At 44.7% G+C, this 26,825-nt stretch overlaps 1 protein-coding gene across 3 annotated transcripts; it reads right to left on the bottom strand.

Moving 5' to 3' along the window:
• Positions 1-10,532: 10,532 nt before the first annotated feature.
• Positions 10,533-23,412, bottom strand: ABHD14A (abhydrolase domain containing 14A). Of its 3 annotated transcripts, none has more exons than XM_080996503.1 (5): positions 23,223-23,412; positions 18,412-18,688; positions 16,762-16,877; positions 13,909-14,144; positions 10,533-11,765 (listed from the first exon to the last, which is right to left on the bottom strand). In XM_080996503.1, exons 2-5 carry the CDS (start codon positions 18,681-18,683, stop codon positions 11,583-11,585), a joined length of 807 nt encoding a protein of 268 aa, XP_080852629.1. In that variant the 5' UTR covers positions 18,684-18,688; positions 23,223-23,412; the 3' UTR covers positions 10,533-11,582. The 3 variants fall into 3 exon arrangements, with proteins under 3 accessions (XP_080852629.1, XP_080852628.1, XP_080852630.1); XM_080996502.1 differs by lacking the exon at positions 23,223-23,412 and adding an exon at positions 22,350-22,950; XM_080996504.1 differs by lacking the exon at positions 23,223-23,412 and adding an exon at positions 21,372-21,535.
• Between the last annotated feature and the right edge of the window lie 3,413 nt (positions 23,413-26,825).

The raw sequence follows: 26,825 nt of genomic DNA, 5'->3' as shown, positions 1-26,825 counted from the left end.
GGAGCACTTCCTGCTCCCCCGCGCCGGCTCTTCTCTTGAGCAGGCTGCTTAGAGGGTGACAGCACGAGCCGCGAGCGGAAACTCGCAGCCCAGCTAAGAAACTCCAAACTCTTAAGTCGCCCCAGCCCCTTTTTGAGAGCGACATCAAACGCTCCACATACATCGCCTTGCGATTTTTTGCCACAGCCCTGTGAGGTAGGTGAGGGTATTAATGGACATAATGGGTGGGTGCCCCGGTGGAAAATATTGGGGCAGGGGAAAATAAGTTAACTCCCACCGAGAGTTTTTGCAAAGATGCCAACTTGAATACAATATTGGAGGGGAGGGGCAGGTAAGCCCCGCCCCGCAGAATTGATCACATGACGCGGTTCACACACACTATTTGAAAGGTATTGCCCATTAACTTTGGGGACCCTACCCCTCTCATTTTATTTGGCTCCTATGAATCTTTGGGAGCCCATCAATCTATTGTCCTTTTCAGAAAACTTCCTACAATCTGAGGGCTCCTAAAATGCAGAAGAAAGGATATTGGATTACTTCCACCAGACCTTTGGATAACTTTTGCTGAGAAAAGTTCTAGCTCGTGACTAAGGGCGCAAGTCCTTCGGGAAAAGTAAGTTCTATTAAAAGCCAGCAGGACTTTTGTTGTTGTTTAGTCGTGTCCAACTCTTCGTGACCCCATGGACCAGAGCACGCCAGGCACTTCTGTCCTCCACTGCCTCCCGCAGTTTGGACAGACTCATGCTGGTAGCTTCGAGAATACCATCCAACCATCTCATCCTCTGTCATCCCCTTCTCCTTGTGCCCTCCATCTTTCCCAACATCAGGGTCTTTTCCAGGGAGTCTTCTCTTCTCATGAGGTGACCAAAGTATTGGAGCCTCAACTTCACGATCTGTCCTTCCAGTGAGCACTCAGGGCTGATTTCCTTAAGAATGGATAGGTTTGATCTTCTTGCAGTCCATGGGACTCTCAAGAGTCTCCTCCAGCACCATAATTCAAAAGCATCAATTCTTCAGCGATCAGCCTTCTTTATGGTCCAGCTCTCACTTCCATACATCACTACTGGGAAAACCATAGCTTTTACTATACGGACCTTTGTTGGCAAGGTGATGTCTCTACTTTTTAGGATGCTGTCTAGGTTTGTCATTGCTTTTTTCCCAAGAAGCAGGCGTCTTTTAATTTCGTGACTGCTATCACCATCTGCAGTGATCATGGAGCCCAAGAAAGTAAAATCTCTTACTGCCTCCATTTCTTCCCCTTCTATTTGCCAGGAGGTGATGGGACCAGTGGCCATGATCTTCGTTTTTTTGATGGTGAGCTTCAGACCATATTTTGCGCTCTCCTCTTTCACCCTCAATAAAAGGTTCTTTAATTCCTCCTCACTTTCTGCCATCAAAGTTGTATCATCTGCATATCTGAGGTTGTTGATATTTCTTCTGGCAATCTTAATTCCGGCTTCGGATTCATCCAGCCCAGCCTTTCGCATAATGAATTCTGCATATAAGTTAAATAAGCAGGGAGACAATATACAGCCTTGCCGTACTCCTTTCCCAATTTTGAACCCATCAGTTGTTCCATATCCAGTTCTAACTGTAGCTTCTTGTCCCACATAGAGATTTCTCAGGAGACAGATGAGGTGATCAGGCACTCCCATTTCTTTAAGAACTTGCCATAGTTTGCTGTGGTCGACACAGTCAAAGGCTTTTGCATAGTCAATGAAGCAGAAGTAGATGTCTTTCTGGAACTCTCTAGCTTTCTCCATAATCCAGCGCATGTTTGCAATTTGGTCTCTGGTTCCTCTGCCTCTTCTAAATCCAGCTTGCACTTCTGGGAGTTCTCGGTCCACATACTGCTTGAGCCTGCCTTGTAGAATTTTAAGCATAACCTTGCTAGCGTGTGAAATGAGTGCAATTGTGCGGTAGTTGGAGCATTCTTTGGCACTGCCCTTCTTTGGGATTGGGATGTAGACTGATCTTTTCCAATCCTCTGGCCACTGCTGAGTTTTCCAAACTTGCTGGCATATTGCTTGTAGTACCTTAACAGCATCATCTTTTAAAATTTTAAATAGTTCAGCTGGAATACCATCACTTCCACTGGCCTTGTTATTTGCAGTGCTTTCTAAGGCCCATTTGACTTCACTCTCCAGGATGTCTGGCTCAAGGTCAGCAACCACACTACCTGGGGTGTACGAGACATCCATGTCTTTCTGGTATAGTTCCTCTGTGTATTCTTGCCACCTCTTCTTGATGTCTTCTGCTTCTGTTAGGTCCTTACCACTTTTGTCCTTTATTACGGTAATCTTTGTACAAAATGTTCCTTTTCTATCTCCGATTTTCTTGAACAGATCTCTGGTTCTTCCCATTCTGTTGTTTTCCTCTATTTCTTTGCATTGCTCATTTAAGAAGGCTTTCTTGTCTCTCCTTGCTATTTTTTTGAAATCTGCATTCAATTTCCTGTATCTTTCACTATCTCCCTCGCATTTTGTTTGCCTTCTCTCCCCCGCTGTTTGTAAGGCCTCGTTGGACAGCCACTTTGCTTTCTTGCATTTCTTTTTCATTGGGATGGTTTTCGTTGCTGCCTCCTGTATAATGCTGCAAGCCTCCACCCATAGTTCTTCAGGCACTCTGTCCACCAAATCTAAATCCTTAAACCTGTTCCTCACTTCCACTGTGTATTCATAAGGGATTTGACTTAGATTGTATCTTACCGGCCCAGTGGTTTTTCCTACTTTCTTCAGTTTAAGCTTGAATTTTGCTATAAGAAGCTGATGATCTGAGCCACAGTCAGCTCCAGGTCTTGTTTTTGCTGACTGTATAGAGCTTCTCCATCTTTGGCTGCAGAGAATATAATCAATCTGATTTCGATGTTGCCCATCTGGTGATGTCCATGTGTAGAGTCGTCTCTTGTGTTGTTGGAAAAGCGTGTTTGTGATGACCAGCTTGTTCTCTTGACAGAACTCTATTAGCCTTTGCCCTGCTTCGTTTTGATCTCCAAGGCCAAACTTGCCAGTTGTTCCTTTTATCTCTTGATTCCCTACTTTAGCATTCCAATCCCCTATAATGAGAAGAACATCCTTCTTTGGTGTCACTTCTATAAGGTCTTGTAAGTCTTCATAGAATCGGTCAATTTCAGTTTCTTCAGCACCAGTAGTTGGTGCATAAACTTGGATTACTGTGATGTTAAAAGGTCTGCATTGGATTTGTATCGAGATCATTCTATCATTTTTGAGATTGCATCCCAGTACAGCTTTTGCCACTCTTTTGTTGACTATGAGGGCCACTCCATTTCTTTTACGGGTTTCTTGCCCACAGTAGTAGATATGATAGTCATCCGAACTGAATTCTCCCATTCCCGTCCATTTTAGTTCACTGATGCCCAGGATGTCAATATTTATTCTTGCCATCTCATTTTTGACCACATCCAACTTACCCAGGTTCATGGTTCTTACATTCCAGGTTCCTATGCAATATTTTTCTTTACAGCATTGGACTTTCCTTTCCCCCCAGCGGGACTTACTTCTGCATAAATATGTAGAAGTTTCAGTTAATCACTTTCTTTATGCTATATTGAACTCCTGCCCCTTCCCAAAAGAAAAGGGGCAGGGTTCAAGCTTAGGCTTAACCAGGAGGCAGAATACCGACACAGCAGCATATTTTTATACTCACTTCACCTGCCATGGCTCTCAGCCTGTTTACTGAATATCCTCAGAAACGCAGGGTCCGACGCAGGGTGTAGTGATAATGAAATTAAGCCATTATCCTGAAATTAATGCTTAGCATGTTAGTACTTCGGAGCATTCAAAGTGCTTCACACGTTACCTTTGTTGTAAAACCTTACAGATGCCTATAAATTAGTATTGTTTGGCACGAAGTGGCAAGTAGTTCCAAGGGCAGCACTCACCTGAACCTGGATTTCTTTGGAAGGAGAAATCACTGGAAACCTACAGCATTTTTGTCACATGTGAGTTCATTAGCAAGCTAAAGATGGGTGAAGGCAGATAGCATAATAGTCTTACTAACAATAATAACAATTTTATTATTTATAACCTGCCTATCTGGCTGGGTTGCCCCTCACTACCCAAAGAGCATCCCCAAGCAGTACCTTCCAGAGCTCTAAACTACAACACTCCTTTCCGTCTCAATCCAAGCTACATGTGACATATGTTTAAATAAACATAACTAGTTATGTTGAGGTAGCAGCAGCCCCAGGCTCATGGTTTTCTACTGAAAAGCATCCACTTCTATTTGCCCCTGACGGTGTTGTTTGCAATAAACAGAACTTTTGGAGGTAAGCAGCCAGGAAGTAGCAGTTTTCAGCACACACACAAAAACTGATACAAAACTCCAATCCAGAAGGGGGCCCGTGCTGCTTTTTCTCCTGAATAGATTTTGTTAAGGGTGCTGTGAACTATAGCTCTGTGAAGGATAAACTACAGTTCCCATGATTGGGGGGGGGGGTAAATGGTGTGAAGACAGTAGGCATGCTTGTTTAAATACATGACTGCATGTCCTATGTGTTAGGCTCTCAGTCAGATTCAAACTGGGTTCTTTGTTGCTTTACACACAGAGACCTAGATAACATCATCCTAGCTGAGAAAGAGGATGGTGGCTTAAAAATAAACCATCATCTTCAGCTATTTCATAGCTTTTCCAAACGTTACACCTGTAATTTCCCCTTTAAAAAGGTGTGGGTGGTCACTGATCATTAAGGGACTTTAAGCAGTCACACTGGTCCCCTTAAGCCTCTTTCTTGTCCAAATCCACCTCCTTCAGAGCATACTTTGCCTGATTGCAAATGAAGGTTGAGGGGCTATTAACTGGCTTGCCAAATGTAATAAAATCTAGCCAACTCATGGTTGATGCTACATTTTAATTGAGAACTTCCTGGCTCACAGCCCACATTTTTAGCCACTACATCAGCTACCTTCTCATCTGTGTATAGCCAATTTTACACTAGTAACACTTCATAAAAAGAAAAGTATTGCTGCATACATTTCCAGATGCAATTCTTATGCCCCTGGAAGGCAGGTGGAAAGCCTACTTTTCCTTATTGAGCACAACAACCCACAATAAACTCCTACTGCATATATTTAATGCATAATGGTTTTCACAGTACATAACCCTTTGAGATGTAATTCCTTGTGACACTTCAACTCTCTCTCCTAAATTATTTATAAATTGAACTTTATGAAGCAGAGATTGGTGCACTTAAAATGGCCAAAATGTCTGCACTAGACACATCTTCCTTTCAGTTACCCCAGTCAATCTGCAAGCCCTCCTGTACTCCTTGTTCTTTCAACCATTGCCTGTACCATAGAGATAATCAGCAGGAAGGGAATATTGGTGCCTAGACTCTGGGCTCATCCATACTGTTGTTTAACAAGGATAGTAAGTTTCCTTCATTAATTATGGGTTGTCCGTATAACATTTCTCTCTAAAACACTTCCTTTCCACACTTTCCCCTCCCTCAGTCTGGATTTTCTCATGTTCTCGTGTTTCTCATATGGCTGCAGCTCACTCCTAGCCACAGAGGTCACTTGAATGTATCTATGAGTACCTCCAAGATATACACCTGCTCCTTTGGGGGGGGGGTGCAACCCCATCCACAATAGACAGCTGGCCTATCTTCTAGACATAGGAACTACCTCCCCATATATCTTCTCAGGGCCCTCATCCAGTCCACTACTGCATTAAGACACTGGTCCAGGGCTTGCACAGCCTCTCCTGATTCAGATGTTATGGACAAATAGAGCTGCATGTCATCAGCATCCCTATGGCACTGTGCTCCAAAATTGTTAATGACCACTCCTAACAGCTTCAGATAGATGTTAAGCAGTCCTGGGGACAACACAGTGCCTTGTGGAATACCATAGCACAGGTGTCAGGGAGCTGAAGAGCACTCTCCAAATGGTACTGTCTGCACTCAACTGTGCAGGTAGGAATAGACCCACTGTAGAACAGTGCCTCCGATACGCATCCCACAATCAGAGGATACCATTGTCAATGGTATCGAAAGCTACTGAGAAGGTTGTACTTCTTGTCCGCCTCCTAATACAAATCATCCATTGGGGTGATCAAGGCCTACGCAGTCCCGAAACCAGATCTAAACTCAGATTGAAGTTGATCTAGATAACCAGTGTCATCCAGCAACACTTGTGGTTGTTCTGCCACCACCTTCCCCTCAAAAAGGTTTTTGGAAACTGGCTAGTAGTCATCACACACCACTGGCTCCAGGATGACTTTTAAAGAAGTGGCTGCAACACTGCCTCTTTAAGCGTGGTTGGCCCCACCACATCATGCAATGATGCATTTGTAATACCCTGGACCTGACTTTCCACACCATGGTTTTAATCAGCCAGGAAGGGCAGAGGTCCTTGCAGATCTTCAGTAGATCTTCAAATGAATGTTGCACAGCCGAAGTCCTTTGATGGCACGATAGCTATGACATTGCATATCCTCTCTATTACCCTAAGTTCTCAGGCAGCTTCCCAAATTCATTATGGTTGCATGTTGTGTTTCACAGAACCTCTTGAGGTCACTGTCCTCACTCACTACTGCAGCACTTGCCGTGCCATGCTCTGAATTTTAAGTGTCATCCCATACTCGCTGTGTGCAAGACTGAGCGTTTGTTCTAAAGAGTCATGTTCACACAGCGCCCAACTTCCAGTTCCATTGGATGGGTGGGTCTGCGCAGGCCTCTTAAAAGTTCTATTTCTCTGGAAGGGTACAGCTACTTGCAATTCTCATTCATTTCATGTTGTTCAGGGTGCTTGAAACACCAGGTAGAACAAAGAATGTGTAGCAAATCCAATCTGACAAATATCACATATCCACAGAGCATAAGATTTTTAGTGCTGGGTGCAGCAGGCATAGCAAGAACAAAGACAGCATTTTATCTGTTGATAGAGAAATAGATTCTCACCCATCCTATGTAGCACATCTATGCCGGCACTGCAAGCTACTAAGTGTAGAAAAGGCAGGTGTTTCCCACTGATTGCAAGCATATAAACTTCTTTCAGAAGCCTGAATAAAAATGGTGATCCCATTTAACTAGCTCTTAACTAGCCACTTACAGATTCAATAGCCAGGTTGTATGCAATGTGACACTATGTTTTTCATTCTTCTGAGGGTCAACGTGCTCCTTTTATGTGTAGTATTATCTTCTATCAGATTTCCATTGAAAAGAGTAACACCTCAAATGTTAAAAACCTTACTCAAGGCTTATTGTCATTCAGATTCAAATACACCACCATTATCTTCCCTGCTCAGGGTCAACACTCCCTTGAGCAATTACTCCTACTTCATTTTTACACATTGCACTATTGTAAGCTGCTGAATAAGTTTATTTCCAGCAGCTCCTCTTTGTTACATGCTGAACTAGTTAAGAGCAATGCCCTGAAGAGGAGGAAGTGGCAATGGAAAGCAGAGGACTATAACAAGTATAAAATAGTTTTAGGCAGGGCCATCTCTTTCCAACTTTTGTTGGCTGCCAAAATAACAGAGATGTTTGTTCGGTATGTTAATCACAAAGAGAATATGGGCTCATGTCCCATTTGCAGGCATTGAAGTCTCTGCATATTATTGAACCTGACGTAGGCAGGATGGCAAAAGTTAAGTAACACTAAGCTTCTATCCCAATTTATGAAAGCAGTTGTTAAAAGTTAAGAGTTTCAGTTGGTTCCTAAAATCAATGTTAGTATATGCAAACCATCTGCATAGTGAAGATACATGATCTATCAATGTGATGACTGTTCCAGTTGAGTCAGTAAACTATAATAGTACATATCCCCAGCCCCTAACGGGAGTGCTCCTATTTAGGGTTCCTGAGAGCCAGAGGCAGGAATCTTGTAACACTGTTTGGGACTCTCAGGACTAGCCACCCTCTTCGTCCAGCAAGGCTTTGCTGCTGCCTTTTGTAGGTGTGCAGTTCACTTAGGATACTTACTCAGAAGATCCAGGGGGCAGAAGGGGGCAGCCTGAAGCATTTTCCATCTAGGTGAATTCCATCTAGGTGAATGACGAAGAGCTGCAGCAGCAGACTGGCTGAGGACTCTGTTTCAAGGAGCATGTTGGAGCCTTCTCTACCAACAACCCCACTTCTGAGTGAGAATCCTTCCCTGGAAATATCATCTGGATTTTAGCTCTTATATTACTCCTGGCCAATAACTCAAAGTAGGAGGAATGGCTTAAAGCTTGAGAGTAGAAGAGAATTACTCTGAAAACCAGATTGGATGCTAATCATTTTTAGGACTATTCTTGAAATGTATTTGTTGGTTTTATAACAGTGAACTGTTGAGGCTTCTCCAAAGAATCCTAGGAACGTCATTTATTACAGAAATCTCCCCATTTATGCAAGGGTTGTGTTCTAAGTTTCTAAAAAAATTAAGTTATAAAATGAAGCTTAAAAGGGAGATAGGAAGGGGTACATTTACACCCCTTGTATACCTCTTGGGCTATTTATACTTCTGTTACATACTAAAAGGGCCATGTTTTTAAGGGGCAATTCATATTTTTGTAGCAGATATACAAATTTGCATGTGTGCAGGAGATACACAATTGGCCAGTGGAGCTGGTCAGCATGTGTATTCATACTGCACATCCACCCGGATGTGCTTCCGGCTCCAGATTTTATTGTGCTTGCAGCAGTAAACATAGAAAAGCATGAAGCAATCACATGTCATGAGCTGTAACTGGCTACAGTTTGCATCCATTGTATGTTGTCAAATACACGCCATCATTTAAAAGCACTGATTTTATACAGCAAACATATTGTCATGTAATGTCCAAAGCAGGCACTCTATCCATTATTCTGCTCCTAGCATTCCATGTTCCTAACTGGAATCTGGCTTGGTAAAATAGTGATCAAATGTGCAGGAAAGAAAATGAAGTGTTGGACTTTGTATCCTGTGCACTGTTGTCTAACTAGCATTTTAATAATTATCTTGAGCATCTGGTGCCATTTAACCCTGCCCTGCTCTGTGCTCCTTTGAATCTTGGCATTCTTTCCAGTTCTAGGCTGTCTCTATGAGTAAGAGCCAAAGTGCAGAAGACAATTCCCATCCATGTCATTTTGCAAATAAGAAGTCCTGGAGCCATTAAGTAATAGTCCATTTTACTCACAGTAAATTATAATTTCACCATCCCTCAACAAGCACACCACTTCCAGTGAGGCTGTGAGGCAGATCCAATCCTAATGTGCAGCACATTCACTCCATCAGTATCTCTTTTCAAGTATGAGTACTTGTACCACAACCAGAAATAGTCACCCATAAAAGATGAGTAGGAGTCAGCTGGAAACGCATGAAGGTGCTAGATGAATGAGAGACCCAAAGACAGGCCATTGGCTCTTAAAGAACTAGGATAGGATAGACACCATGCTAAACTAACACCAGCACTTAGACCTGAAAGTTAGCAAGAACTATCTCTGTAGTGTCCCTTCTTCGCAGGGGCTCAGCAATGGAATTTAGTTTTCAAAGCAGAAACTCGCCAGACAGATCTATCCTTTGCTCTTTAAAGAACAGCTACCTACTACTTTGTACTGTTAGCTTTCAAACCACTCACAGTCTGCACCGTGACACGTCATCCACAAAACTCTCAGACCCCACTGAGGATATTTTACTCACAGATGTCTGAACATACGTTTGCTGTGTCTTAGTAGGCAACTAAATTGCTTTAATCTCAAAGGAGAACCTTTTATTTCATTTGTCTCAGCAGTTAAAATAAATTCAACCTGAACAGTTCGGTGTGCAAAGGAATTAGGATGGCAATCACCTGAAAATATTTTAAGGGGAATTTATTAACGTTTAGTGCAAGTTTACAATACTTGAGGTGGGATGTTGCTTTAAAAAGGCATGTGAAGTCTTCTTAGAGTAAGGTGGGTGGCATGCTTAGTAGTTGTGTTGTAGTAGTATCACAAATATGCCCAAGAGCTGTTATCAGGCTTTTAATTTGTGTGGCATCATAAAGCCAAAGGCAGTGGCTCCTTTGTAGTAGGTGCTTTGAAGTCTTTGGCGACAGTGAGGCCTCTTAGTCTTAATTTGGAAAAGTCTTCAGAGGTTGAGCATCCTCTGAGTTGGAGGGGGAGGGATCCTGTTATCAGCTAAGAATAGATCAAGCTACATTTGCTTACATGGATGAGCAGAGAGTAAGCTGACCCCAACACACAGGAATTTATAAGGGAAATTTCCATCTTCTATGACAACTAGTAAATAAGCATGTAGTCATACCTCGGGTTGCGAACGCTGCGAGTTGCGCTTTTTCAGGTTGTGGACTGCGCCGAACGGAAGTACCAGAATGAGTTACTTTCAGGTTTTGGTGGTCGCGCATGCGCAGAAACACAAAATGACGTCATGCGCAGAAGCGCGTCACACACATGCACAGATGCGGTGCTGCGGGTTGCGAACACTGCGGGTTGCGAACGTGCCTCCTGCACAGATCATGTTCGCAACCCAAGGTATGACTGTATGCTACTTCAAGGCAAGGCTTTCCCAAGTCTCTACCTAGCATGTGTGTGTACACATACACCCAACAAGATCTGTACAAATTATTTATTGACCCTTAGCAGTTGTGCAACACTAAAAAAAAGTATCCCTAAACAGCTTATGACACCAAATAGAAGCAATCAGCCACAACCCTGACATATGGGCTACATTCCCTGAAAACCTTGTAGCATCATTTCCCCTCTATCCCGCACCTCCTCTTTCTTGGGTGACCATCTATGTAACACTAACAAAACAAAATCACCCACAACCAGCCAACTTGTTACAGCTGGGTTCCCAAGGCATCACAATTATCACCAAAAGTTAAATGGAACAGACATTTAAACATAGTGCTTTTTCCAAAGAAAAGAAAAGAAAAGAAGAAGAAAAAGAATTCCCCCAAGTCCCTCAAAGGCCTCCTGGCCAATTTCATATATATTAGTGTTTGCTGTGGTTTGTTCCTGTTCAGATCTTCCAAACAAGGACACACACTCTCTTCATCTTATTGGGGTGCCACAATTCAGCACGGCAGCCCACTTAGTTGCCTTCCACCGATGGGCAAGTTTGAGGAGATCCCTTCCAAGAAAGAGGAGAGCAGTAAAACAACATACATGTAGAAAACACTCAATCCTTAAAACAGGAGTGTACACACCAGTTGAAGTAGTCAGCTGATGATGGAGAAGTGCGGCCTCGATGTAACATGGGCTGCTTGTGCTCCTGAAAGAAGAAACTGGTGCTGAAGTTGCATCATTGTCCAGAGGGATCAGTTCTTAAAAATGGGGCAAGAGGCTGACAGCGATGTGCAGATCAAGTTCTCCAGGCACAGTCACAACAAATAGCTTGAAAACGGTGTCACTCTGCTCCATGTAGCTTTGTTCCAATATTTCTGCAGGATTCAGACAGTCAAGCCTGGAGCAGTCGTAACAAAAGCAGCCTCAAGAGCAAGCAGGGAGAAGCAATTCCCTGTCAACAGTCAGCAAGTCCTACAGCCCTTTTAAATATGGAGAAACAGATTCAAACACACAGCACCCCAGCGACATGGCAAAGGTTCAGTCTTAATTCTTTCCCAGGAAGAGATCGGCAGGGCAGGGCAGATATACAGAATCACTTCAGCTCACCGAGGAAGTTCAGGAGTGCTTTGTGGAACTCCTGAGGCTTATCAAGGTAACAGGCATGGCCAGCTCCAAGGAGCATGACAACTCTGGATTTGGGAATCTGTTGAAGGCTCTGAAGAGACTGAGTGCCCAAGCCAGTATCACGCTCTCCATAGATAATCAACGTTGGAATCTAGAGAGATCAAAACATTAACACATCAGTAATGTTCTAATGGGCCTGGTGGAAGTGAGCATGGGAAGTACAATCCCTGGAGCACTGTGGATGAAGAAATGCCATACTTTTATGTATGGGCACTTGTGGGCGCTTCTTTGAAAGCTCTGCTGGAAATGTATTTGTAACATTTCTGGGCTTCCTTTCCAGCCAAAGCAAGCGCTCAAGATGACATACAAAAGCACACATAAATCAGAACATTAAAGAGCAGCAGATTGAAAACTACTATAAGGCTATGCACCCTTATAATATACATTTTAGCTGAAAGTGAAAAGGTTATAGGGGCCAATCATCAGCTTGGTAGGAAGTTTGAGATTGGGATTTGCAATTGCAGATGTACTATTCCCCCTCGATTCTCACCTGACGAGAATAATAAATAATAATAATAATAATAATAATTTATTATTTATACCCTGTCCATCTGACTGGGTTTCCATAAAGCAGCAGCTCATACAATATTCAGATATGGAAAGGCGAATATATATATATATGAGTGAACTGAGATAGGACAGCCAGTGTTTGATGCACTACTGTCCCATATGGTCAGCTACATACCATGCTGTATACATCATCTGGACTAACACAATGGCCAAGCGACTGGCCACAGGGCTTATTTCCACCAGCTTCTTTCTTTTGTGATTATGAAGCCAGGGTGATTGCTATGCCTGGCAACGCTCATCATCACTTCACTTTTGCAAAGCTCCACATCTCCTTCCTAATTATGCATTTCAATGTACACCAAATAAATCTGATTCAACAAGTGTGCCTGTTGCCAAGATGCAAAGCAGAAAGTCTACCTAGAGACCTTCAGGCAGAAGAGGATGTTGGGAACCAAGTATCTCCCGAAGGAATACATTATTACAAACTTACATGACTGCACGCTCATGTGAGGAGCGACTTGTTTTGTAAAAGGCTTTATTTGTAACTGACTAAAGGGACTAAATGTACAAAACGTGTTGGCACAGAAGAAAGATGTACAAGAGTAGCAAATGAGATGCCCTCCAGATGCTGTGGACGACATCTCCCATAAGCCCCAGTTAGCAAGGCCAGCGGTCAGGAATGTTGTCTGCAACACCCGATGGGAACCACAGTGGCTGCCTCTTGCTATAAGTAGTAGGTAGGCCAGTGCAACTGAGAGAAGAACCCTGTTCTCATTGTAATCTGGGTGGAGTCCTGTGCACCTTCTGCTCTGCAGAAGCGTTGCACCCAGAATCAGGCAGATGAAACAAGAGAGCATACATTTCCGTACCTAAAGAAACTGTTTCCATATACAGTGGTACCTCGGGTTACATACACTTCAGGTTACATACACTTCAGGTTACAGACTCCACTAACCCAGAAATAGTACCTCGGGTTAAGAACTTTGCTTCAGGATGGGAACAGAAATCGTGCTCCGGTGGCGCGGCAGCAGCGGGAGGCCCCATTAGCTAAAGTGGTGCTTCAGGTTAAGAACAGTTTCAGGTTAAGAACGGACCTCCGGAACGAATTAAGTTCTTAACCCGAGGTACCACTCTACAGAAGAGTTAATACTGAGGCAGCAAAAGGCAGAGACAGAATGGAATGGTGGGAAAGATGACTAACCAGGAACAGAGACAAGAGGCTGTATTAAACTAACTTTTACTCAGAGTAGAACCTTTAAAAATAATGTTAGTCATAAGCATTGATTTCAATGGATCTACTCTGAGTAAAAATGGTTAACTAAAACCCAAGGAGGCAGAAAAGCCTGGAAGCTGTTCAAAGTTACTGAACTCTGTTATTTTCCTGAAATTTCTTATCCTTAATCCAGTATGTATTCCATTCCCCGCCCCCTGCAAAAAAAGTCAAGCAGGCCTAAAGCTTCCTTCTAAACAATGAAGGTCAACTTCCCTGGGATGCCAGATGTTATGCCAAATTCTGTACCTGCTGTGTGTACACATTATTGGTTTTACACAGGTTCCCTTCAAAGCATGAGAGATGCACTTGTGAACAAAGACTAGGCTGGCATTCAATTTTTCTGCTCCACCGCTAGAATCGTATGCTATGGCTTGCCCCCATGATATCTTTATCAAATGAGCTGCAGGCCACAACATTAGAAGGGACACCATGACACAGCTCCCTCTCTTACCTTGACCTGCTGATACTGCTGAGACGTGAAGTCCTTGGTGCCTACAGGTGCAATGGGCACAAAGCCCTTCAGCTGCTCCCCACTAGCCAGAAGGAACGGAATAGAATAGCGACCACTCATGGAAGAGCTTATCAAAACAGGCTGCTGGAGTCCCAACTCCTTGAAGACTTGCTGCAGGAAAGCAACACGGCCTTGTGCTGTCTCAACAGTGCTGGAGCTTGGGGACTCCCCATAGCCTGTTGAGAAACAGAAGGAACTGGGGTAATTAAGACAGCCAGGACACACGCAGGCAACAATCAACATGCACTGGTGGAAACACATGAGACTGATTCCAGCTACTAACTTTACCAACCGATCCCCATTGCCCAAAGTCAAGAAAACTATGCCTTGCACAAGCTCAGGCCACTGTCGTCACTTTGTTAAGCACACAGATCTAGGTTCTTTCCTCAATAGGGTGGTTTTCCTCTGTCCAATCCTGTGGACAATCAGGGTCTTAGGAAGGTTGCAGAGACAGAGTTAATTGATCTTTGCCAGTGGTGGTTTCTTTAGTTACTTCGTGGTTAAGAGGGTGAGCCATGAGCCAAGCGCCTTCCATTTCAAATCAACCAAGTAATCTATAAGGTGGTCTCCTGCAAGTCACAGCCTCTCAGTATTATGGGAGCAATATTATTGAATTACCTTACAGTGCTATGGTAGGAATTACCAACATATTTGATTCCTTCTCTCAAAAATGCAGTGATTATGAATGCTAAGCATCATTGTCATTTAAAGAACCTGCACCAGCATTAAGTGTGTGGGGTGGGGGGAGAAATCACTCCACCAGCACTGAGGTTTGCTGCAAAATGCAGAGCTGAGTTTAGCTCCTATGAAACGAAGACTCAAGGAAGCTGAACATTCAAGGAGAGATAACTACATGGCTTTGCTGCTAAACCAACTAATTTTCAACCTGAACTTACTAGCAATTACTTCTGGCTTCCTTTGGAGAAGATGCAGCGATCTGTCTAAAATTTATACCACTAAGCAAAAAGAACCTTCAACTCATAGGTCACTGCTTACTGCTAATTAGCAGCCACCTTGTGCTCTAATGCAAGCCAAACTTATCTAGGCTAGTTCTGCCACATCTCCAAGGCAATGAGTAACTATGACAAAGAATCCCAGAGCAGGGACCAAGCATTGCCCTCTAGTGAACAGTGTTGCCTGAAAGAGGAATATATCCAAGAAAGATGGGCAGTGCTGTTTTCCCTTGTCTCATTCGTCAGACCTTACAGCACCCTGAAATGATGGGAGCTGTAGTCCAACAGCATCTAGGGTCCTAAGATCAAAGAACACTGAAAGCATCATTGGAATCTGGTGGCCTCATGGACGATCTTCTAGGCGATCATTTGCCAGCCAGCAGTATAACTGGCTTATTCATGGCCATTGGGCTAAGCTGTCTGGGAATGATGTGAGTTATAGTCTAACAGCTGGGGAACTCAAGAAAACTGCCTGACTTTGTACAGTACTTCAGTCACTTTTCCCCCAATGTGATTGATGGGACAGGGATTTTGGCAGGTCCTTTATTTCTGTGGCATTCATGTTGTGAAGGAGTTAAGGATCCCTTTACCAGTGGTGGCCAAACTGGCCCGCCAGCTGTTTTGGGACTACAATTCCCATCATCCCGGGCCACTGGTCCTGTTAGCTAGGGATGATGGGAGTTGTAGTCCCAAGTTTGGCCACCACTGCTTTACCAGTTGTTGGCATCCATCTGCCTTGAGAGACAATGGAGTGTGCCTCTGGGGTGAAGTCAAACCGCTGCGTTAGCAGCACCAAAGTAACCTCCCCAGGGTGCAAGCCTGGGAAGTGTGTGTGAAGGTCTTGGGCTGCCCAGACAACAAGACCCTCCTCTTGGCCTTGCTGATGTGGTCCAAAGGACAGCACAGCACTACGTTTGGCACCAGCCTGGCTACAGGAGTTGCCAGAATGAGGCGTACAAGATGCCATTCAACTGTCTTAGGGATTTACTCCTTAGCCTTTTCTTCTCCAGAAGATATCCCACAAAACAGAGAAGGTTTAGGACCAGAGTTTTCCTTGTCCAAGAAGGGCTACCTTCCCAGACTGACTAACCCAGTCTGCCCCTCACTTCCTCTACAACATGAGCAGAAACCGCCGCCTTGACTGTTGGAGCCACTATTGGTTTCATCTGATCAATTCGCCAAAGCTTGTCTTTGTATGGAGGGAAAGTCCCAAACTCACTGAGGGTTTGAGACCCATCAGCTACCCTCACCTGGTTAGATGGCCAGTCAAAGCTGCTCCTGGGCTGTGGCTGCTGTTGCATGCTGACAGCTTCTAGGAGCCTCAGCTGAGAGCTGAGTACGGAGTGGGGACCAATGTTAGACAAACTACCCCAGGAGAAGCATGACACGTCCCCCCCATGAGGTACAGTGGTACCTTGGATTAATTCATTCTGGAGGTCCGTTCTTAACCCGAAACCGTTCTTAACATGAGGTGTGCTTTTGCTAATGAGGCCTCCCGTTGGTGGCGTGCAATTTCCGTTCTCATCCTGGGGCAAAGTTTGCAACCCGAGGTACTACTTCCAGGTTAGCAGAGTTTGTAATCCGAAGCATTTGTAACCCGAGGTACCACTGTACTACCTCTCCCCTAACACCCTTACATGCCAAACCTTTACCCCTGCCCCAGTTATGTGGGAGTAGTTCAGTGAACACAGTAAGTGGTGCTTTTTCTTATACCTTTGCTCACTGTCAACTAAAGTGCCAGTGATGAAGTTAGATACACACATTTTTATGTTATTTCTCCCTGATGAACTGCAAGAGCACATAAAGCTCCAACATGGGTAAGTCTGCAGCTTATTCTCACCAGGCAAATCAATGGCTATTGCACGATATCCATTCTCAGAAAGTAAAGCTAGTGTCCCCAATTCTTCCCATTTTTTTGAATTGAAGGACTGACCATGCAGGAAGATCACTGCCAACCTGGAAAAGAAAACACAGTGTATAGTCTATTTGCAAATGAAGAAACAAAGAACAAATACAGAAGTAATGATAGCCTGGATGGGAGTGGGAAAGCAGTACAGATTTTCTGAAAGGGAGGGTATATACGCACTCCAGCGCTTCTGAGCTGCACACAGCCTAGAATTAAATGTAAATGAGGAAGAGAGTTCACACAGTAACACAGGACTGCAGCAAAGGATGTACACATATTTAAGATACAGTGGCACAGAAGAAGAAGAAGAAGAGTTGGGATTTGATATCCCGCCTTTCACTCCCTTTAAGGAGTCTCAAAGCGGCTAACATTCTCCTTTCCCTTCCTCCCCCACAACAAACACTCTGTGAGGTGAGTGGGGCTGAGAGACTTCAAAGAAGTGTGACTGGCCCAAGGTCACCCAGCAGCTGCATGTGGAGGAGCAGAGACGCGAACCCGGTTCCCCAGATTACGAGACTACCGCTCTTAACCACTACACCACACTGGCTCTCACACTGGCATAGTAAACAGTACTCAGGTTCTCCAACACAGAAAAATGAAAGTAAAATATTTTATAGGTGTGGGTATTGGGAATGAGGATTGCAGATCGTCACCATTGATGTCACCAGCGCTCACCAATAAAAACTCATGTCAAAGAAAGTGAGAAATTATTACATTATATGACTAACAGCAAGGATTTTGTTAGTGAAATACTGGAAAGAGAAAGAATTTCCTCATCTGAGGTAATAGTTTACAAAACTTTGGGAACTGGCAGCTTTACATAAAATTATCTAGTTGCTTTGGGTCTGACAAGGGTGGAATCTATCTATCTCTTTAGTGCTGAAATATTGTGCTTGACAGCTGGGAAAATGAGATTCTTTACAACAAATGTGCTAGCTGAGGAAAAAGGTGTTTGGATCTTCTGCAATAACGTACTAGGACTTGCACAATAAAGCTACCACCTGAAAAGTCCAATAGGTTAGCACAACAAACATAGGAGGAAAACTTCAGCATCAGCAAGACTCAGCAGGCTATTGCTACGTCGAACATTTCTGCACTTTGCTGGAAAGAAACAAAAAGATCTGTGAAACAGCTGATCCAGAGGTAAAGTCTAGATCTGGATACTTCACCATTGTAACAGTCATCTTTTGGCACCTCTGAGTGGAAAAGTAACTGAAAAGCCAAAATGTATTTATTCTCCCAAGTGCTGAAGGATCGTTTTTAGCAGCAGAAGTGCAGCTACCAAGATAGTTTTAATTCAAAGATGCTTTGGATAACAGCCATCTTGGTTTAGTCAACAAGCACTTGCGTATCTGCAGAGGCACAGAATGCACTGCTGGATCAAAGGAAGAACAATTTGTCAAAATTTGTTTTATCTCTAGTAGTCTGATTATTGCATGAGGACACACTACTAGAATCATAACCTAAGCTGATGCAGTTGCAAACTGTCAGTATGTACAGGCTGCAATGGAACTTGTTTATTATTTAAGGTGACAAGGGCCATTTTATCTCATTATAGTCAGAGTTTGGGGGGGGGCGGCTTACCTTTCAGTGAAGGGTGGCCCATCTTTCTGTACCTGTACAGCTTCTCTAAAGAAAACAGAGGGATTTTGCAGGACTGTCCCTGTCAAGATGGTGATGTTGCCCGTGCCTTGACCCTTATTCATTTCTTCCTCCATAGCCCGTGGCTTGGGGATGTCTACCGAGGATGTGAATCTCTCATGCTGGATTGCCGGCAGCAACAGGTAGAGGACGAAGGTGACAAGGACTCCTAAGACCAGCAGCCCCAGCCTGTTGCGGATCAAAGTCATAGTCATCTTTTCTGAAAGAGTTTGAGACAGAAAGGAAGGAAGAGAAACACTAGGATCAGAGAATTTGAACACGGGCAAGGAAACAGGTGAACTCTATACAGCAACTCAAATTGCAGGATTACAATGGAGAAAGGCTCAGGAAAAATTAAGGAGGCTGTGTCCAGAGTAGCCTCTCTTTGGGCATGTGGCCTTCTCTGTAACAGCATGCATACTCCAAATAAATAATAAAATGATCCCACTGGGTAGTGGTGCTTTGATCTGGGTTCAGTGTGGGAACCGTATATCCCCAAAACCTCTTCTGATTTTGTACCACAGAAACCTAGTCCTTTTGCTGAGAGGTTCAGAGAACTCATCTTGCTCAACATTAGCTACTTCAAGTTTGTCCCTGCATCAGTGATACTCTCCAAGTCTTTACGATACCTGCTGGAGCTGGGTAGGCTGTGGTCAAAAGTTGCAATTGCCCAAGCAGCTTAGGAACAATTAAGTTCTACTAATGCTTCAGCCTGCTTCTACACATTTTCAGTACATCCTCCAGGAAGAGCTCTGCTGGGTCCCATTTGCTGCAGTGGCCAACTAGATGCCACTGGTAAGCCCACAACCTGGGCATGAGCACAATGGCACTCCCTCACTGTTTGCCCTGGCACTCGGAAGGGCTGCCCCTCTGATTTTACACCAGGCAAAGAAAAAAGGTGGGCTGGCATAGGCCACAAGGGCCACACTTTTAATGGGCCCCAACCAAGAGCTCTGCACTCGTGCTCCTCACCTACAGAGGGCAGGGTAAACCACTGCCTGCTTGTTCACGCCATGGCAGATGAGAACATAGTAACAATGAAAAGAAGTACAGCAGCAGCTTGAAACAATGAGAAGGTTGGGCCTGTACTAAGAGGCAGGGGACTAATGATAACTTGACTGAGAGCTCTCCAAAACCTGCAACTGACCCAGACAACCTACCATTAATAAAAAGAATGTATATTGCACCATGCCTCTTCCCCAGCACAATGGTCAGGGTCTGTCTAGAAGGCTGGCCTATCGTGTTTTTATCAGCACACAACTGGCAAAAATTCAGAAATGCGTTTCACTCCCCAGTTTACTGGATTTCTATGCTAATGAATGCAGAAATTCAGCAGCGACTCACACAGTTATTATTGCACAGGAGACCTGTTAGTGAAAAGGTGACAACTCAATCCTCTTCTCTCTCCCCGTTTGCAACCCACCTTTCTCATACCCGTCCAGAGGGAGCCTGCTAGGTGCCCCTCTGTTGCCTCTTCCCAATACCTTTTCCAAATCCCCCCAGGTTTTTTCAAAATTTATTTTGCTGACTCACACCACACATGTTCAACAAGCATAATGCAATATACCTAATGTAACAAATAATACAAACTTCGCAGCCAAATGGAATAGCTGGTATCTCTAAACGGACTCTCATTGGTTGGCTTGTTTATCATTAGGCTGTTATTCCCATAGGAAACATGTTCCCATAGAAAACAAAGTTATGCTTCTCCTTATAGTGCCTAAGGCTGTACATGATCCTAAACTCTTAACATTCCAGTAGACATTGAAAAGGCTCATTTTTTTTTAGTAAATGCATTGCCTCTTAAATCTCCCTTTCCTTAATTCTAACGATAATAGCTAATTCAACCATAAACTATATCCTAAACTCTTAGGAGCCTTTTCTCCAGGGAAGGCAGACTGATATTTGTTCTATTTAGTAGTTACAGCTAATATTGCAGCTGTCAGTGAGTGAACCGTCATATCAATATTCTCTGGTAAAACAGCATTTTAATCATTACATGCTATTACCAATGGGCAATGAAATAGGTGCAGGAATCTAACATTTGGTGGGCCCTCAGTTCCCCAGCCCTGGTCAAGAGGTCCTGTGCAGCTCACTCAACAGTGGACAGGGAGGGGGGGATTCCTGCTCCCATGAGCCCCAACCAGAATGACCAACAGTCAGGGATGATGAAAATTGCAGTAACATTTTGTGAGACAGAACACACCTTGATAAGGGGGAGGCAAAAGAGGGAAGGGACCCCAGATTCCGAAGATGTTTCAAAACGCGCTGCTGATTTTCAGCAACTGGTATTCAGAAGCAGTACGGCCTCAAACTGTGGAGGCACAGCACAGTCACCATAGAAAGTAGCCATTGCTAGACTTCTCCACGAATTTGTCTAATCCTCTTTCAAAGCCATCCAAGTTGGTACCCATCACCACTTCTGTAGTTTAACTATGCACTGCATGAAGAAGTGCTTTCTTTTATCTGTCCTGAATCTTTCAACATCCAGCTTCACTGGATCTCCACAAGTTCTAGTGTCTTGAGAAAGGGAAGAAAACTTTTCTCTATCCGGTTTTTCCATGCTATGCATACTTCAATAATGCCACCTCCTACTCGCCTTTTCTCTAAACTAAAGAGTCCCAAACGCTGCAACCTTTCTTCACAGGAATAAAAAACTTTCACAGAAGCTATCCCAAGATATTGCATACCTCACAAGGCTTGCAGTGATGGTAAATCTTAGCTGGTTTTCCTTCCTTTGTATCCGTTACTAACTACTTTTTACTCAAAATAAAGAAGGGACAGAGATAGCCAAAACAAAGCTGCACACTAGTGTGAAATTCACAATCATAAGAAAGAAGGGCCAAAGCTTCCTGGCTCAGATTTCAATTTATCCTTATTCACCATAACCTTTCACCAGCTACCTTGTTGGATTTTATCCAGCAGCTGGGCTGCAGATTTGCTGTCCTTGAAGATGTAGGTTTTTCCCTGGTGCACCACCTTTAACTTTGCAGGGCTCAAGACGTAAGCCCGAGCTCCTGCCTTCAGGAACTGTTGCTTGAGTGCAACGAAATGCTTCCGCCTGGCGTACGTGGCAGGGCTGAGGTCAGGAAAGAAGGATACCTTGTGTCCGTTGAACTTTGTTGTCTGGGAAGCCCACGGTGCGTTCAGTATCCTCTCCCGATGGCGTACATCTGAGAGAGTTATTAGCACTGTACTGCCACTCCCCTCGTGGGCATGCTTTGCTGGGAGACGGTATGCACTTTCAATGCAGATGGGAACCTCTTTCCCATTTAAATCCAAGGCAGCTGGCATCAGATTTTCTAGGTACGGAATGAGGTTGACATCTCCAACAGCTGCTGGGACACCAGTGACCCTTAAGTTCCGAGCTCGCACTCTGTTCTCTAGGCTCTCCAGCCTGCGGTCGGCCACCAGGCGCCCTACCGCCAGTTCCCTCATCAGAGTGGAGTGTTTGACAACACAGCTTTGTGTGGACACCACCTTTGTTTCCAGAGCTTCTACCCGGCGGTCCGTCTCTTCCAGGTGTTTCTCCAGTCTGGCCAGTCCAGCTGAGAGAGAAGCCAGGGCTTGACCTAAAGCATCCCGCTCAGATATTATCTGCTCCAAAAGCTCTTGTATCGAATTTGCCACAGACGAAGAGAGGTGCACCCGACGGATTCTTCCACCGTCTTTCAGGAGCATAGCGCTACTATCTCTTGGGCGCCTCTGAGCCCCAGCCATTCACCTCAGCAAAGAGGAAACATTAACAACCTCAAGAAGAAGCAGAGACCATTCCTGCCGGGACAAGCACACAGCTTCCCACTGCTCCTGCCTGGTTAAGTATAGCAAGACACACCCTTGTTTACAAGCCTTTTTTTTTAACCTCCCACTTGCACACACACCTTCCCTTTTTCCCCTCCTCCAATTCCTTCAGTGACACAAAAAGGAGCATAAAGCAGGCACCTCCGATGAGGAAACCCTAACTGGACACTTGCTGAACACAGATGCAAAACTGAGTTGTCAGTTGTTATGGCAATTGTATTATTATATACATGCCAACATCCACATCCCAGAACCCCCAGATGTTCTACTCAGCAAACTATTCTCCCATGTAGTTGCAGCCACAGGTGCTCATAGATTTAAAAAGGAAGAAGGAAGCAAAACCAGGGAGCCCCAAAATGTCACCTGCTCCATCCCTCTTTTGGAAAACTCCCTCAGAGATAACAAATAGGTATACATTTTCAATGGTCTTGGGGGCCTGGTCAAAATCCCAATAAACTAAATACAGTATAGCAGAATTGGGAAAGAAGGGAGGGCGTTCTTTGCCATGGAGGAGTGTGCTTTTTGCCGTTTAAGGTGAAGCCGCTGCAGAGTTAAAACGAAAAGGAATAAAAATTCCTGAAGTAAACAAAGAAGGGTTTGCGCGGCGCTTCGCAACAACCAAGCTAGGCTTCTCGCCTCCTTCGATGCAAAACCTTGCAGAGAGGAGGCGGGAGAGTCTCTTAGCCAACTCTGACCCCCACTTCTCTCTCCCCCACCCCCTCCTGGCGGGTCTGGTCTCCCCCACGTCCGAGCTCCCCAACCCCTACAGGGAGCGCGCGCCCCCCAGCCAACGGAGCCGCGCGCATCTCCAGTCCCTGCGCGCGGCGGCGGCGGCGGCGGAGGAGGAGGCTTCTCCTCTGCCAGCCACGAGCTTTGCAGGCAGCCAGCGAGCGAGCCCGGCAAGCGCTGCGCTCCCCCGCCCAGGGGACAGCCCGGCCGGCCCGTGACGGTACCTTCACTTAGCAGCCTCGGCGGCAGCTGCGTCCTGCCTCCTCCCCCGCCCCCTGCGACACACTTCGACCCGGCTAGCTCGGAGCGAATGGCGCCACGGCGAAGCCTCCCCGCCCCGCTTCCACGGGGCCTAGCAGAAGAAGAAGCCGTCGGCCTGCGAGCCTTGCCCTTCTCCTCCAGGCGGAAGGCTACACCTAGCGGCCGGAGGAGGGACTACGCGGCGTCTCGGGCAGGAGCGACGCAGAAGGCGTGGTCGGGGCCTGGTCAGCTGCGGAGGGCGGGAGATCCCCTACTTGCCTTATGCATATTCATATGCATGGCTGCTCATGAATACACGATGATCGCAGATCGCGATGGCAAATTAGGAACTTTGTGTGTGTGTGTGTGTGTGTGTGTGTGCGTGTGTACCCCACAGTAGCTTTGGGCTGTGCCAACTCATGCATCCCAAACTCCAAGTGAGTGCCCCCCCCCAGCCCAAATCTGTCTTGGGTGCAAAGACACTGTCAAATGTGACTTATTATTAATTGCACTTATTCATTAGTCCTTTTTGCAAAAAGTAAAAGCGACTTACAACCTGAGGTCCAGTTGTGATGGTGGGGTTCAAGATCTGCTATTATTTCTGCAGCAGGGTGCCTGCATCCAGCATCAGCAAGCCACCCAATGAGCAAGAAAGGGGTGCTTTTTAGCAATTGAGATGCTAATCAGAGTGAAAGGAGGTGAATTGGCCACTGAGGATTGGCTCCTAAGGTCATTCTGAAGAAGGTGTGCAGGAAGAACACCAAGGAGGGACAGTTCTGTGTGCTCCAAAGCTCAGCATTTAAGAACCCTGGAATTATAAGATGCTTCAGTTTCTGGAAAATGGTGTGCAAGCTCTGTTAACTTGCAATGGGACATCAAGAAAAAACAGCTTAAGTCACCCAGAAAGAAGACACTGGAGCACTCAAAATCACTTGCCCATGAATTGTTAAATTGTTATTGTATAATTATAGGGTAAGATTATACACTGATTTTAGAAGGTTGTATAATCTTAAGTGTTCCCAGGATTCTTTGGTGGGAAGTAATATGCCAACCTAGCAGTTCGAAAGCATGTCAAAGTGCAAGTAGATAAATAGGTACCGCTCCGGCGGGAAGGTAAATGCGTTTCTGTGCGCTGCTCTGGTTCGCCAGAAGCGGCTTAGTCATGCTGGCCACATGACCCGGAAGTTGTACTCTGCCAATAAAGCGAGATGAGCGCCGCAACCCCAGAGTCGGTCACGACTGGACCTAATCGTCAGGGGTCCCTTTACCTTTACTAATATGCTTTAAATATACAATGCTCTTTAGCCTTTGTGTAAACTAATCTGCTCCCACCCCCCACCCCCAAAACATCATACATTATCTAGCCATTAAGATAAGCTCCAGAAAACCTACTCTAAGATTTGCTGCTCCCAGATCATATCTCAGGAAGGAGAAAGAGAACCAGACCCTCCCTCCCAAATGCTGTTGGTGTGCAAATCCCAAAGCTCAATTCTGGATGTCTCTTTTCCGTTTACTCAAACTGCAGTCTGTGGTTCTCCATCCACAGTCAGGTTGCCTGGTCTCCCTGGCAAGGGGTGGGTGTCAATAGGGATGAATCATCTCCAAACCCTCACTCTGGTCTCAAGTCATCTATCTACCTGTAGTTTTGCTAATAAAGGATGTGTTTCACAACATGGCCTGCTGAAAATAAGAAACATTTGCACTCATTTAGGCTCTCTCCTTTCTAACCCCTCCCAAACTTACAATGCTATCTCTGAAGTCTGATCCCCTGGCCTGGTTATCACAAACAAACAAACAAACAAACCAGCTTTTCTTATACAATACATAGAATCATAGAGTTGGAAGAGACCACAAGGGCCATCGAGTCCAACCCCCTGTCAAGCAGGAAACACCATCAGAGCACTCCTGACATATGGTTGTCAAGCCTCTGCTTAAAGACCTCCAAAGAAGGAGACTCCACCACACTCCTTGGCAGCAAATTCCACTGTCGAACAGCTCCTACTGTCAGAAAGTTCTTCCTAATGTTTAGGTGGAATCTTCTTTCTTGTAGTTTGGATCCATTGCTCTGTGTCCGCTTCTCTGGAGCAGCAGAAAACAACCTTTCTCCCTCCTCTATGTGACATCCTTTTATATATTTGAACATGGCTATCATATCACCCCTTAACCTCCTCTTCTCCAGGCTAAACATGCCCAGCTCCCTTAGCCGTTCCTCATAAGGCATCGTTTCCAGGCCTTTGACCATTTTGGTTGCCCTCCTCTGGACACGTTCCAGTTTGTCGGTGTCCTTCTTGAACTGTGGTGCCCAGAACTGGACACAGTACTCCAGGTGAGGTCTGACCAGAGCAGAATACAGTGGCACTATTACTTCTCTTGATCTAGATGCTATACTCCTATTGATGCAGCCCAGAATTGCATTGGCTTTTTTAGCTGCCGCGTCACACTGTTGGCTCATGTCAAGTTTGTGGTCAACCAAGACTCCTAGATCCTTTTCACATGTACTGCTCTCAAGCCAGGTGTCACCCATCTTGTATTTGTGCCTCTCATTTTTTTTGCCCAAGTGCAATACTTTACATTTCTCCCTGTTAAAATTCATCTTGTTTGTTTTTGCCCAGTTCTCTAATCTCTCATGGTCGTTTTGAAATGTGATCCTGTCCCCTGGGGTGTTAGCCACCCCTCCCAGTTTGGTGTCATCTGCAAATTTGATCAGGATGCCCTTGAGTCCATCATCCAAGTCGTTGATAAAGATGTTGAATAAGACCGGGCCCAAGACAGAACCCTGTGGCACCCCACTAGTCACTCTTCTAATGAACACATTAATAGGCATTAAAAGTGTACACGACTCATTCAATCAAAGCACAAAAATACATTTCTCCTTCACTGGAATGATTCTCTTCCTTTGCAGTGACTATCAGACTCCAATTTGTGATTGGAATGCCAGGTTCATTGACAACAGAAGCAGTGCAGGTTTGCATTTGTTGAATTTCCACCTGTGGTCTAGCTGTGAAAGGTACAAAAAAACTTGCCAGGGGGAAAAACAAACTAGAAAGGGAGAAAAATCTCAATTATATAATACTTCCATCACTTTGAGGAGATAGAAGCATAATGAGAAAACCTTTAGCATTTAAAGTTCATGTAACATGTTGAATGCAGTTTTACAGAACTCTATAATTATGTAAACGTTCACCAACAGTGATGTATATGATGTGTATGGTAATTTTTCATGAATTCACTCATACGTATGATACAATAGCATTCTAATTTACAAGCAGAAGATACTAGACAAGCCACCAACCTTTTCAGTCCTTCCTCTGCCCATGCTGTTCCCGTATTTCAACTTAAATATTGCAGAGCCACCATTTCTGCCTTCCCTTTCAAACATTCTGATGTGTGTTCCGAAATCTGCCAAGCTTTCCATGGATCCAGTTACAAATTACACTCGCATGAAAAAGTGTATTGTTTTCTCACAGTATTGTATTTCTCACATTTCAACCCTTTTGCAGCAAATCACATGCATACATGCACGGTGTGTGATATTATTATACAATACAAACTGGTTTGTATTGGAAACCCATGTGAGAACAACCAAG

Source organism: Podarcis pityusensis (assembly GCF_964106645.2).
Source record: "Podarcis pityusensis genome assembly, chromosome: 2".
NCBI lineage: Eukaryota > Metazoa > Chordata > Lepidosauria > Squamata > Lacertidae > Podarcis > Podarcis pityusensis.
This window is presented reverse-complemented; position numbering and strand designations above follow the sequence as displayed.

What these genes read in the sequence shown, in the direction of transcription:
- ABHD14A (XM_080996503.1), bottom strand. Translation starts at nt 18,683, where the DNA reads ATGACTATGACTTTGATCCGCAACAGGCTGGGGCTGCTGGTCTTAGGA. An exon ending in GGGCCACCCTTCACTGAAAG is followed by an intron (nt 16,878 to 18,411) that starts GTAAGCCGCCCC and finishes TTTCTTTTCCAG; the next exon opens with GTTGGCAGTGATCTTCCTGC. An exon ending in AGCAGTATCAGCAGGTCAAG is followed by an intron (nt 11,766 to 13,908) that starts GTAAGAGAGGGA and finishes TGATCTCTCTAG; the next exon opens with ATTCCAACGTTGATTATCTA.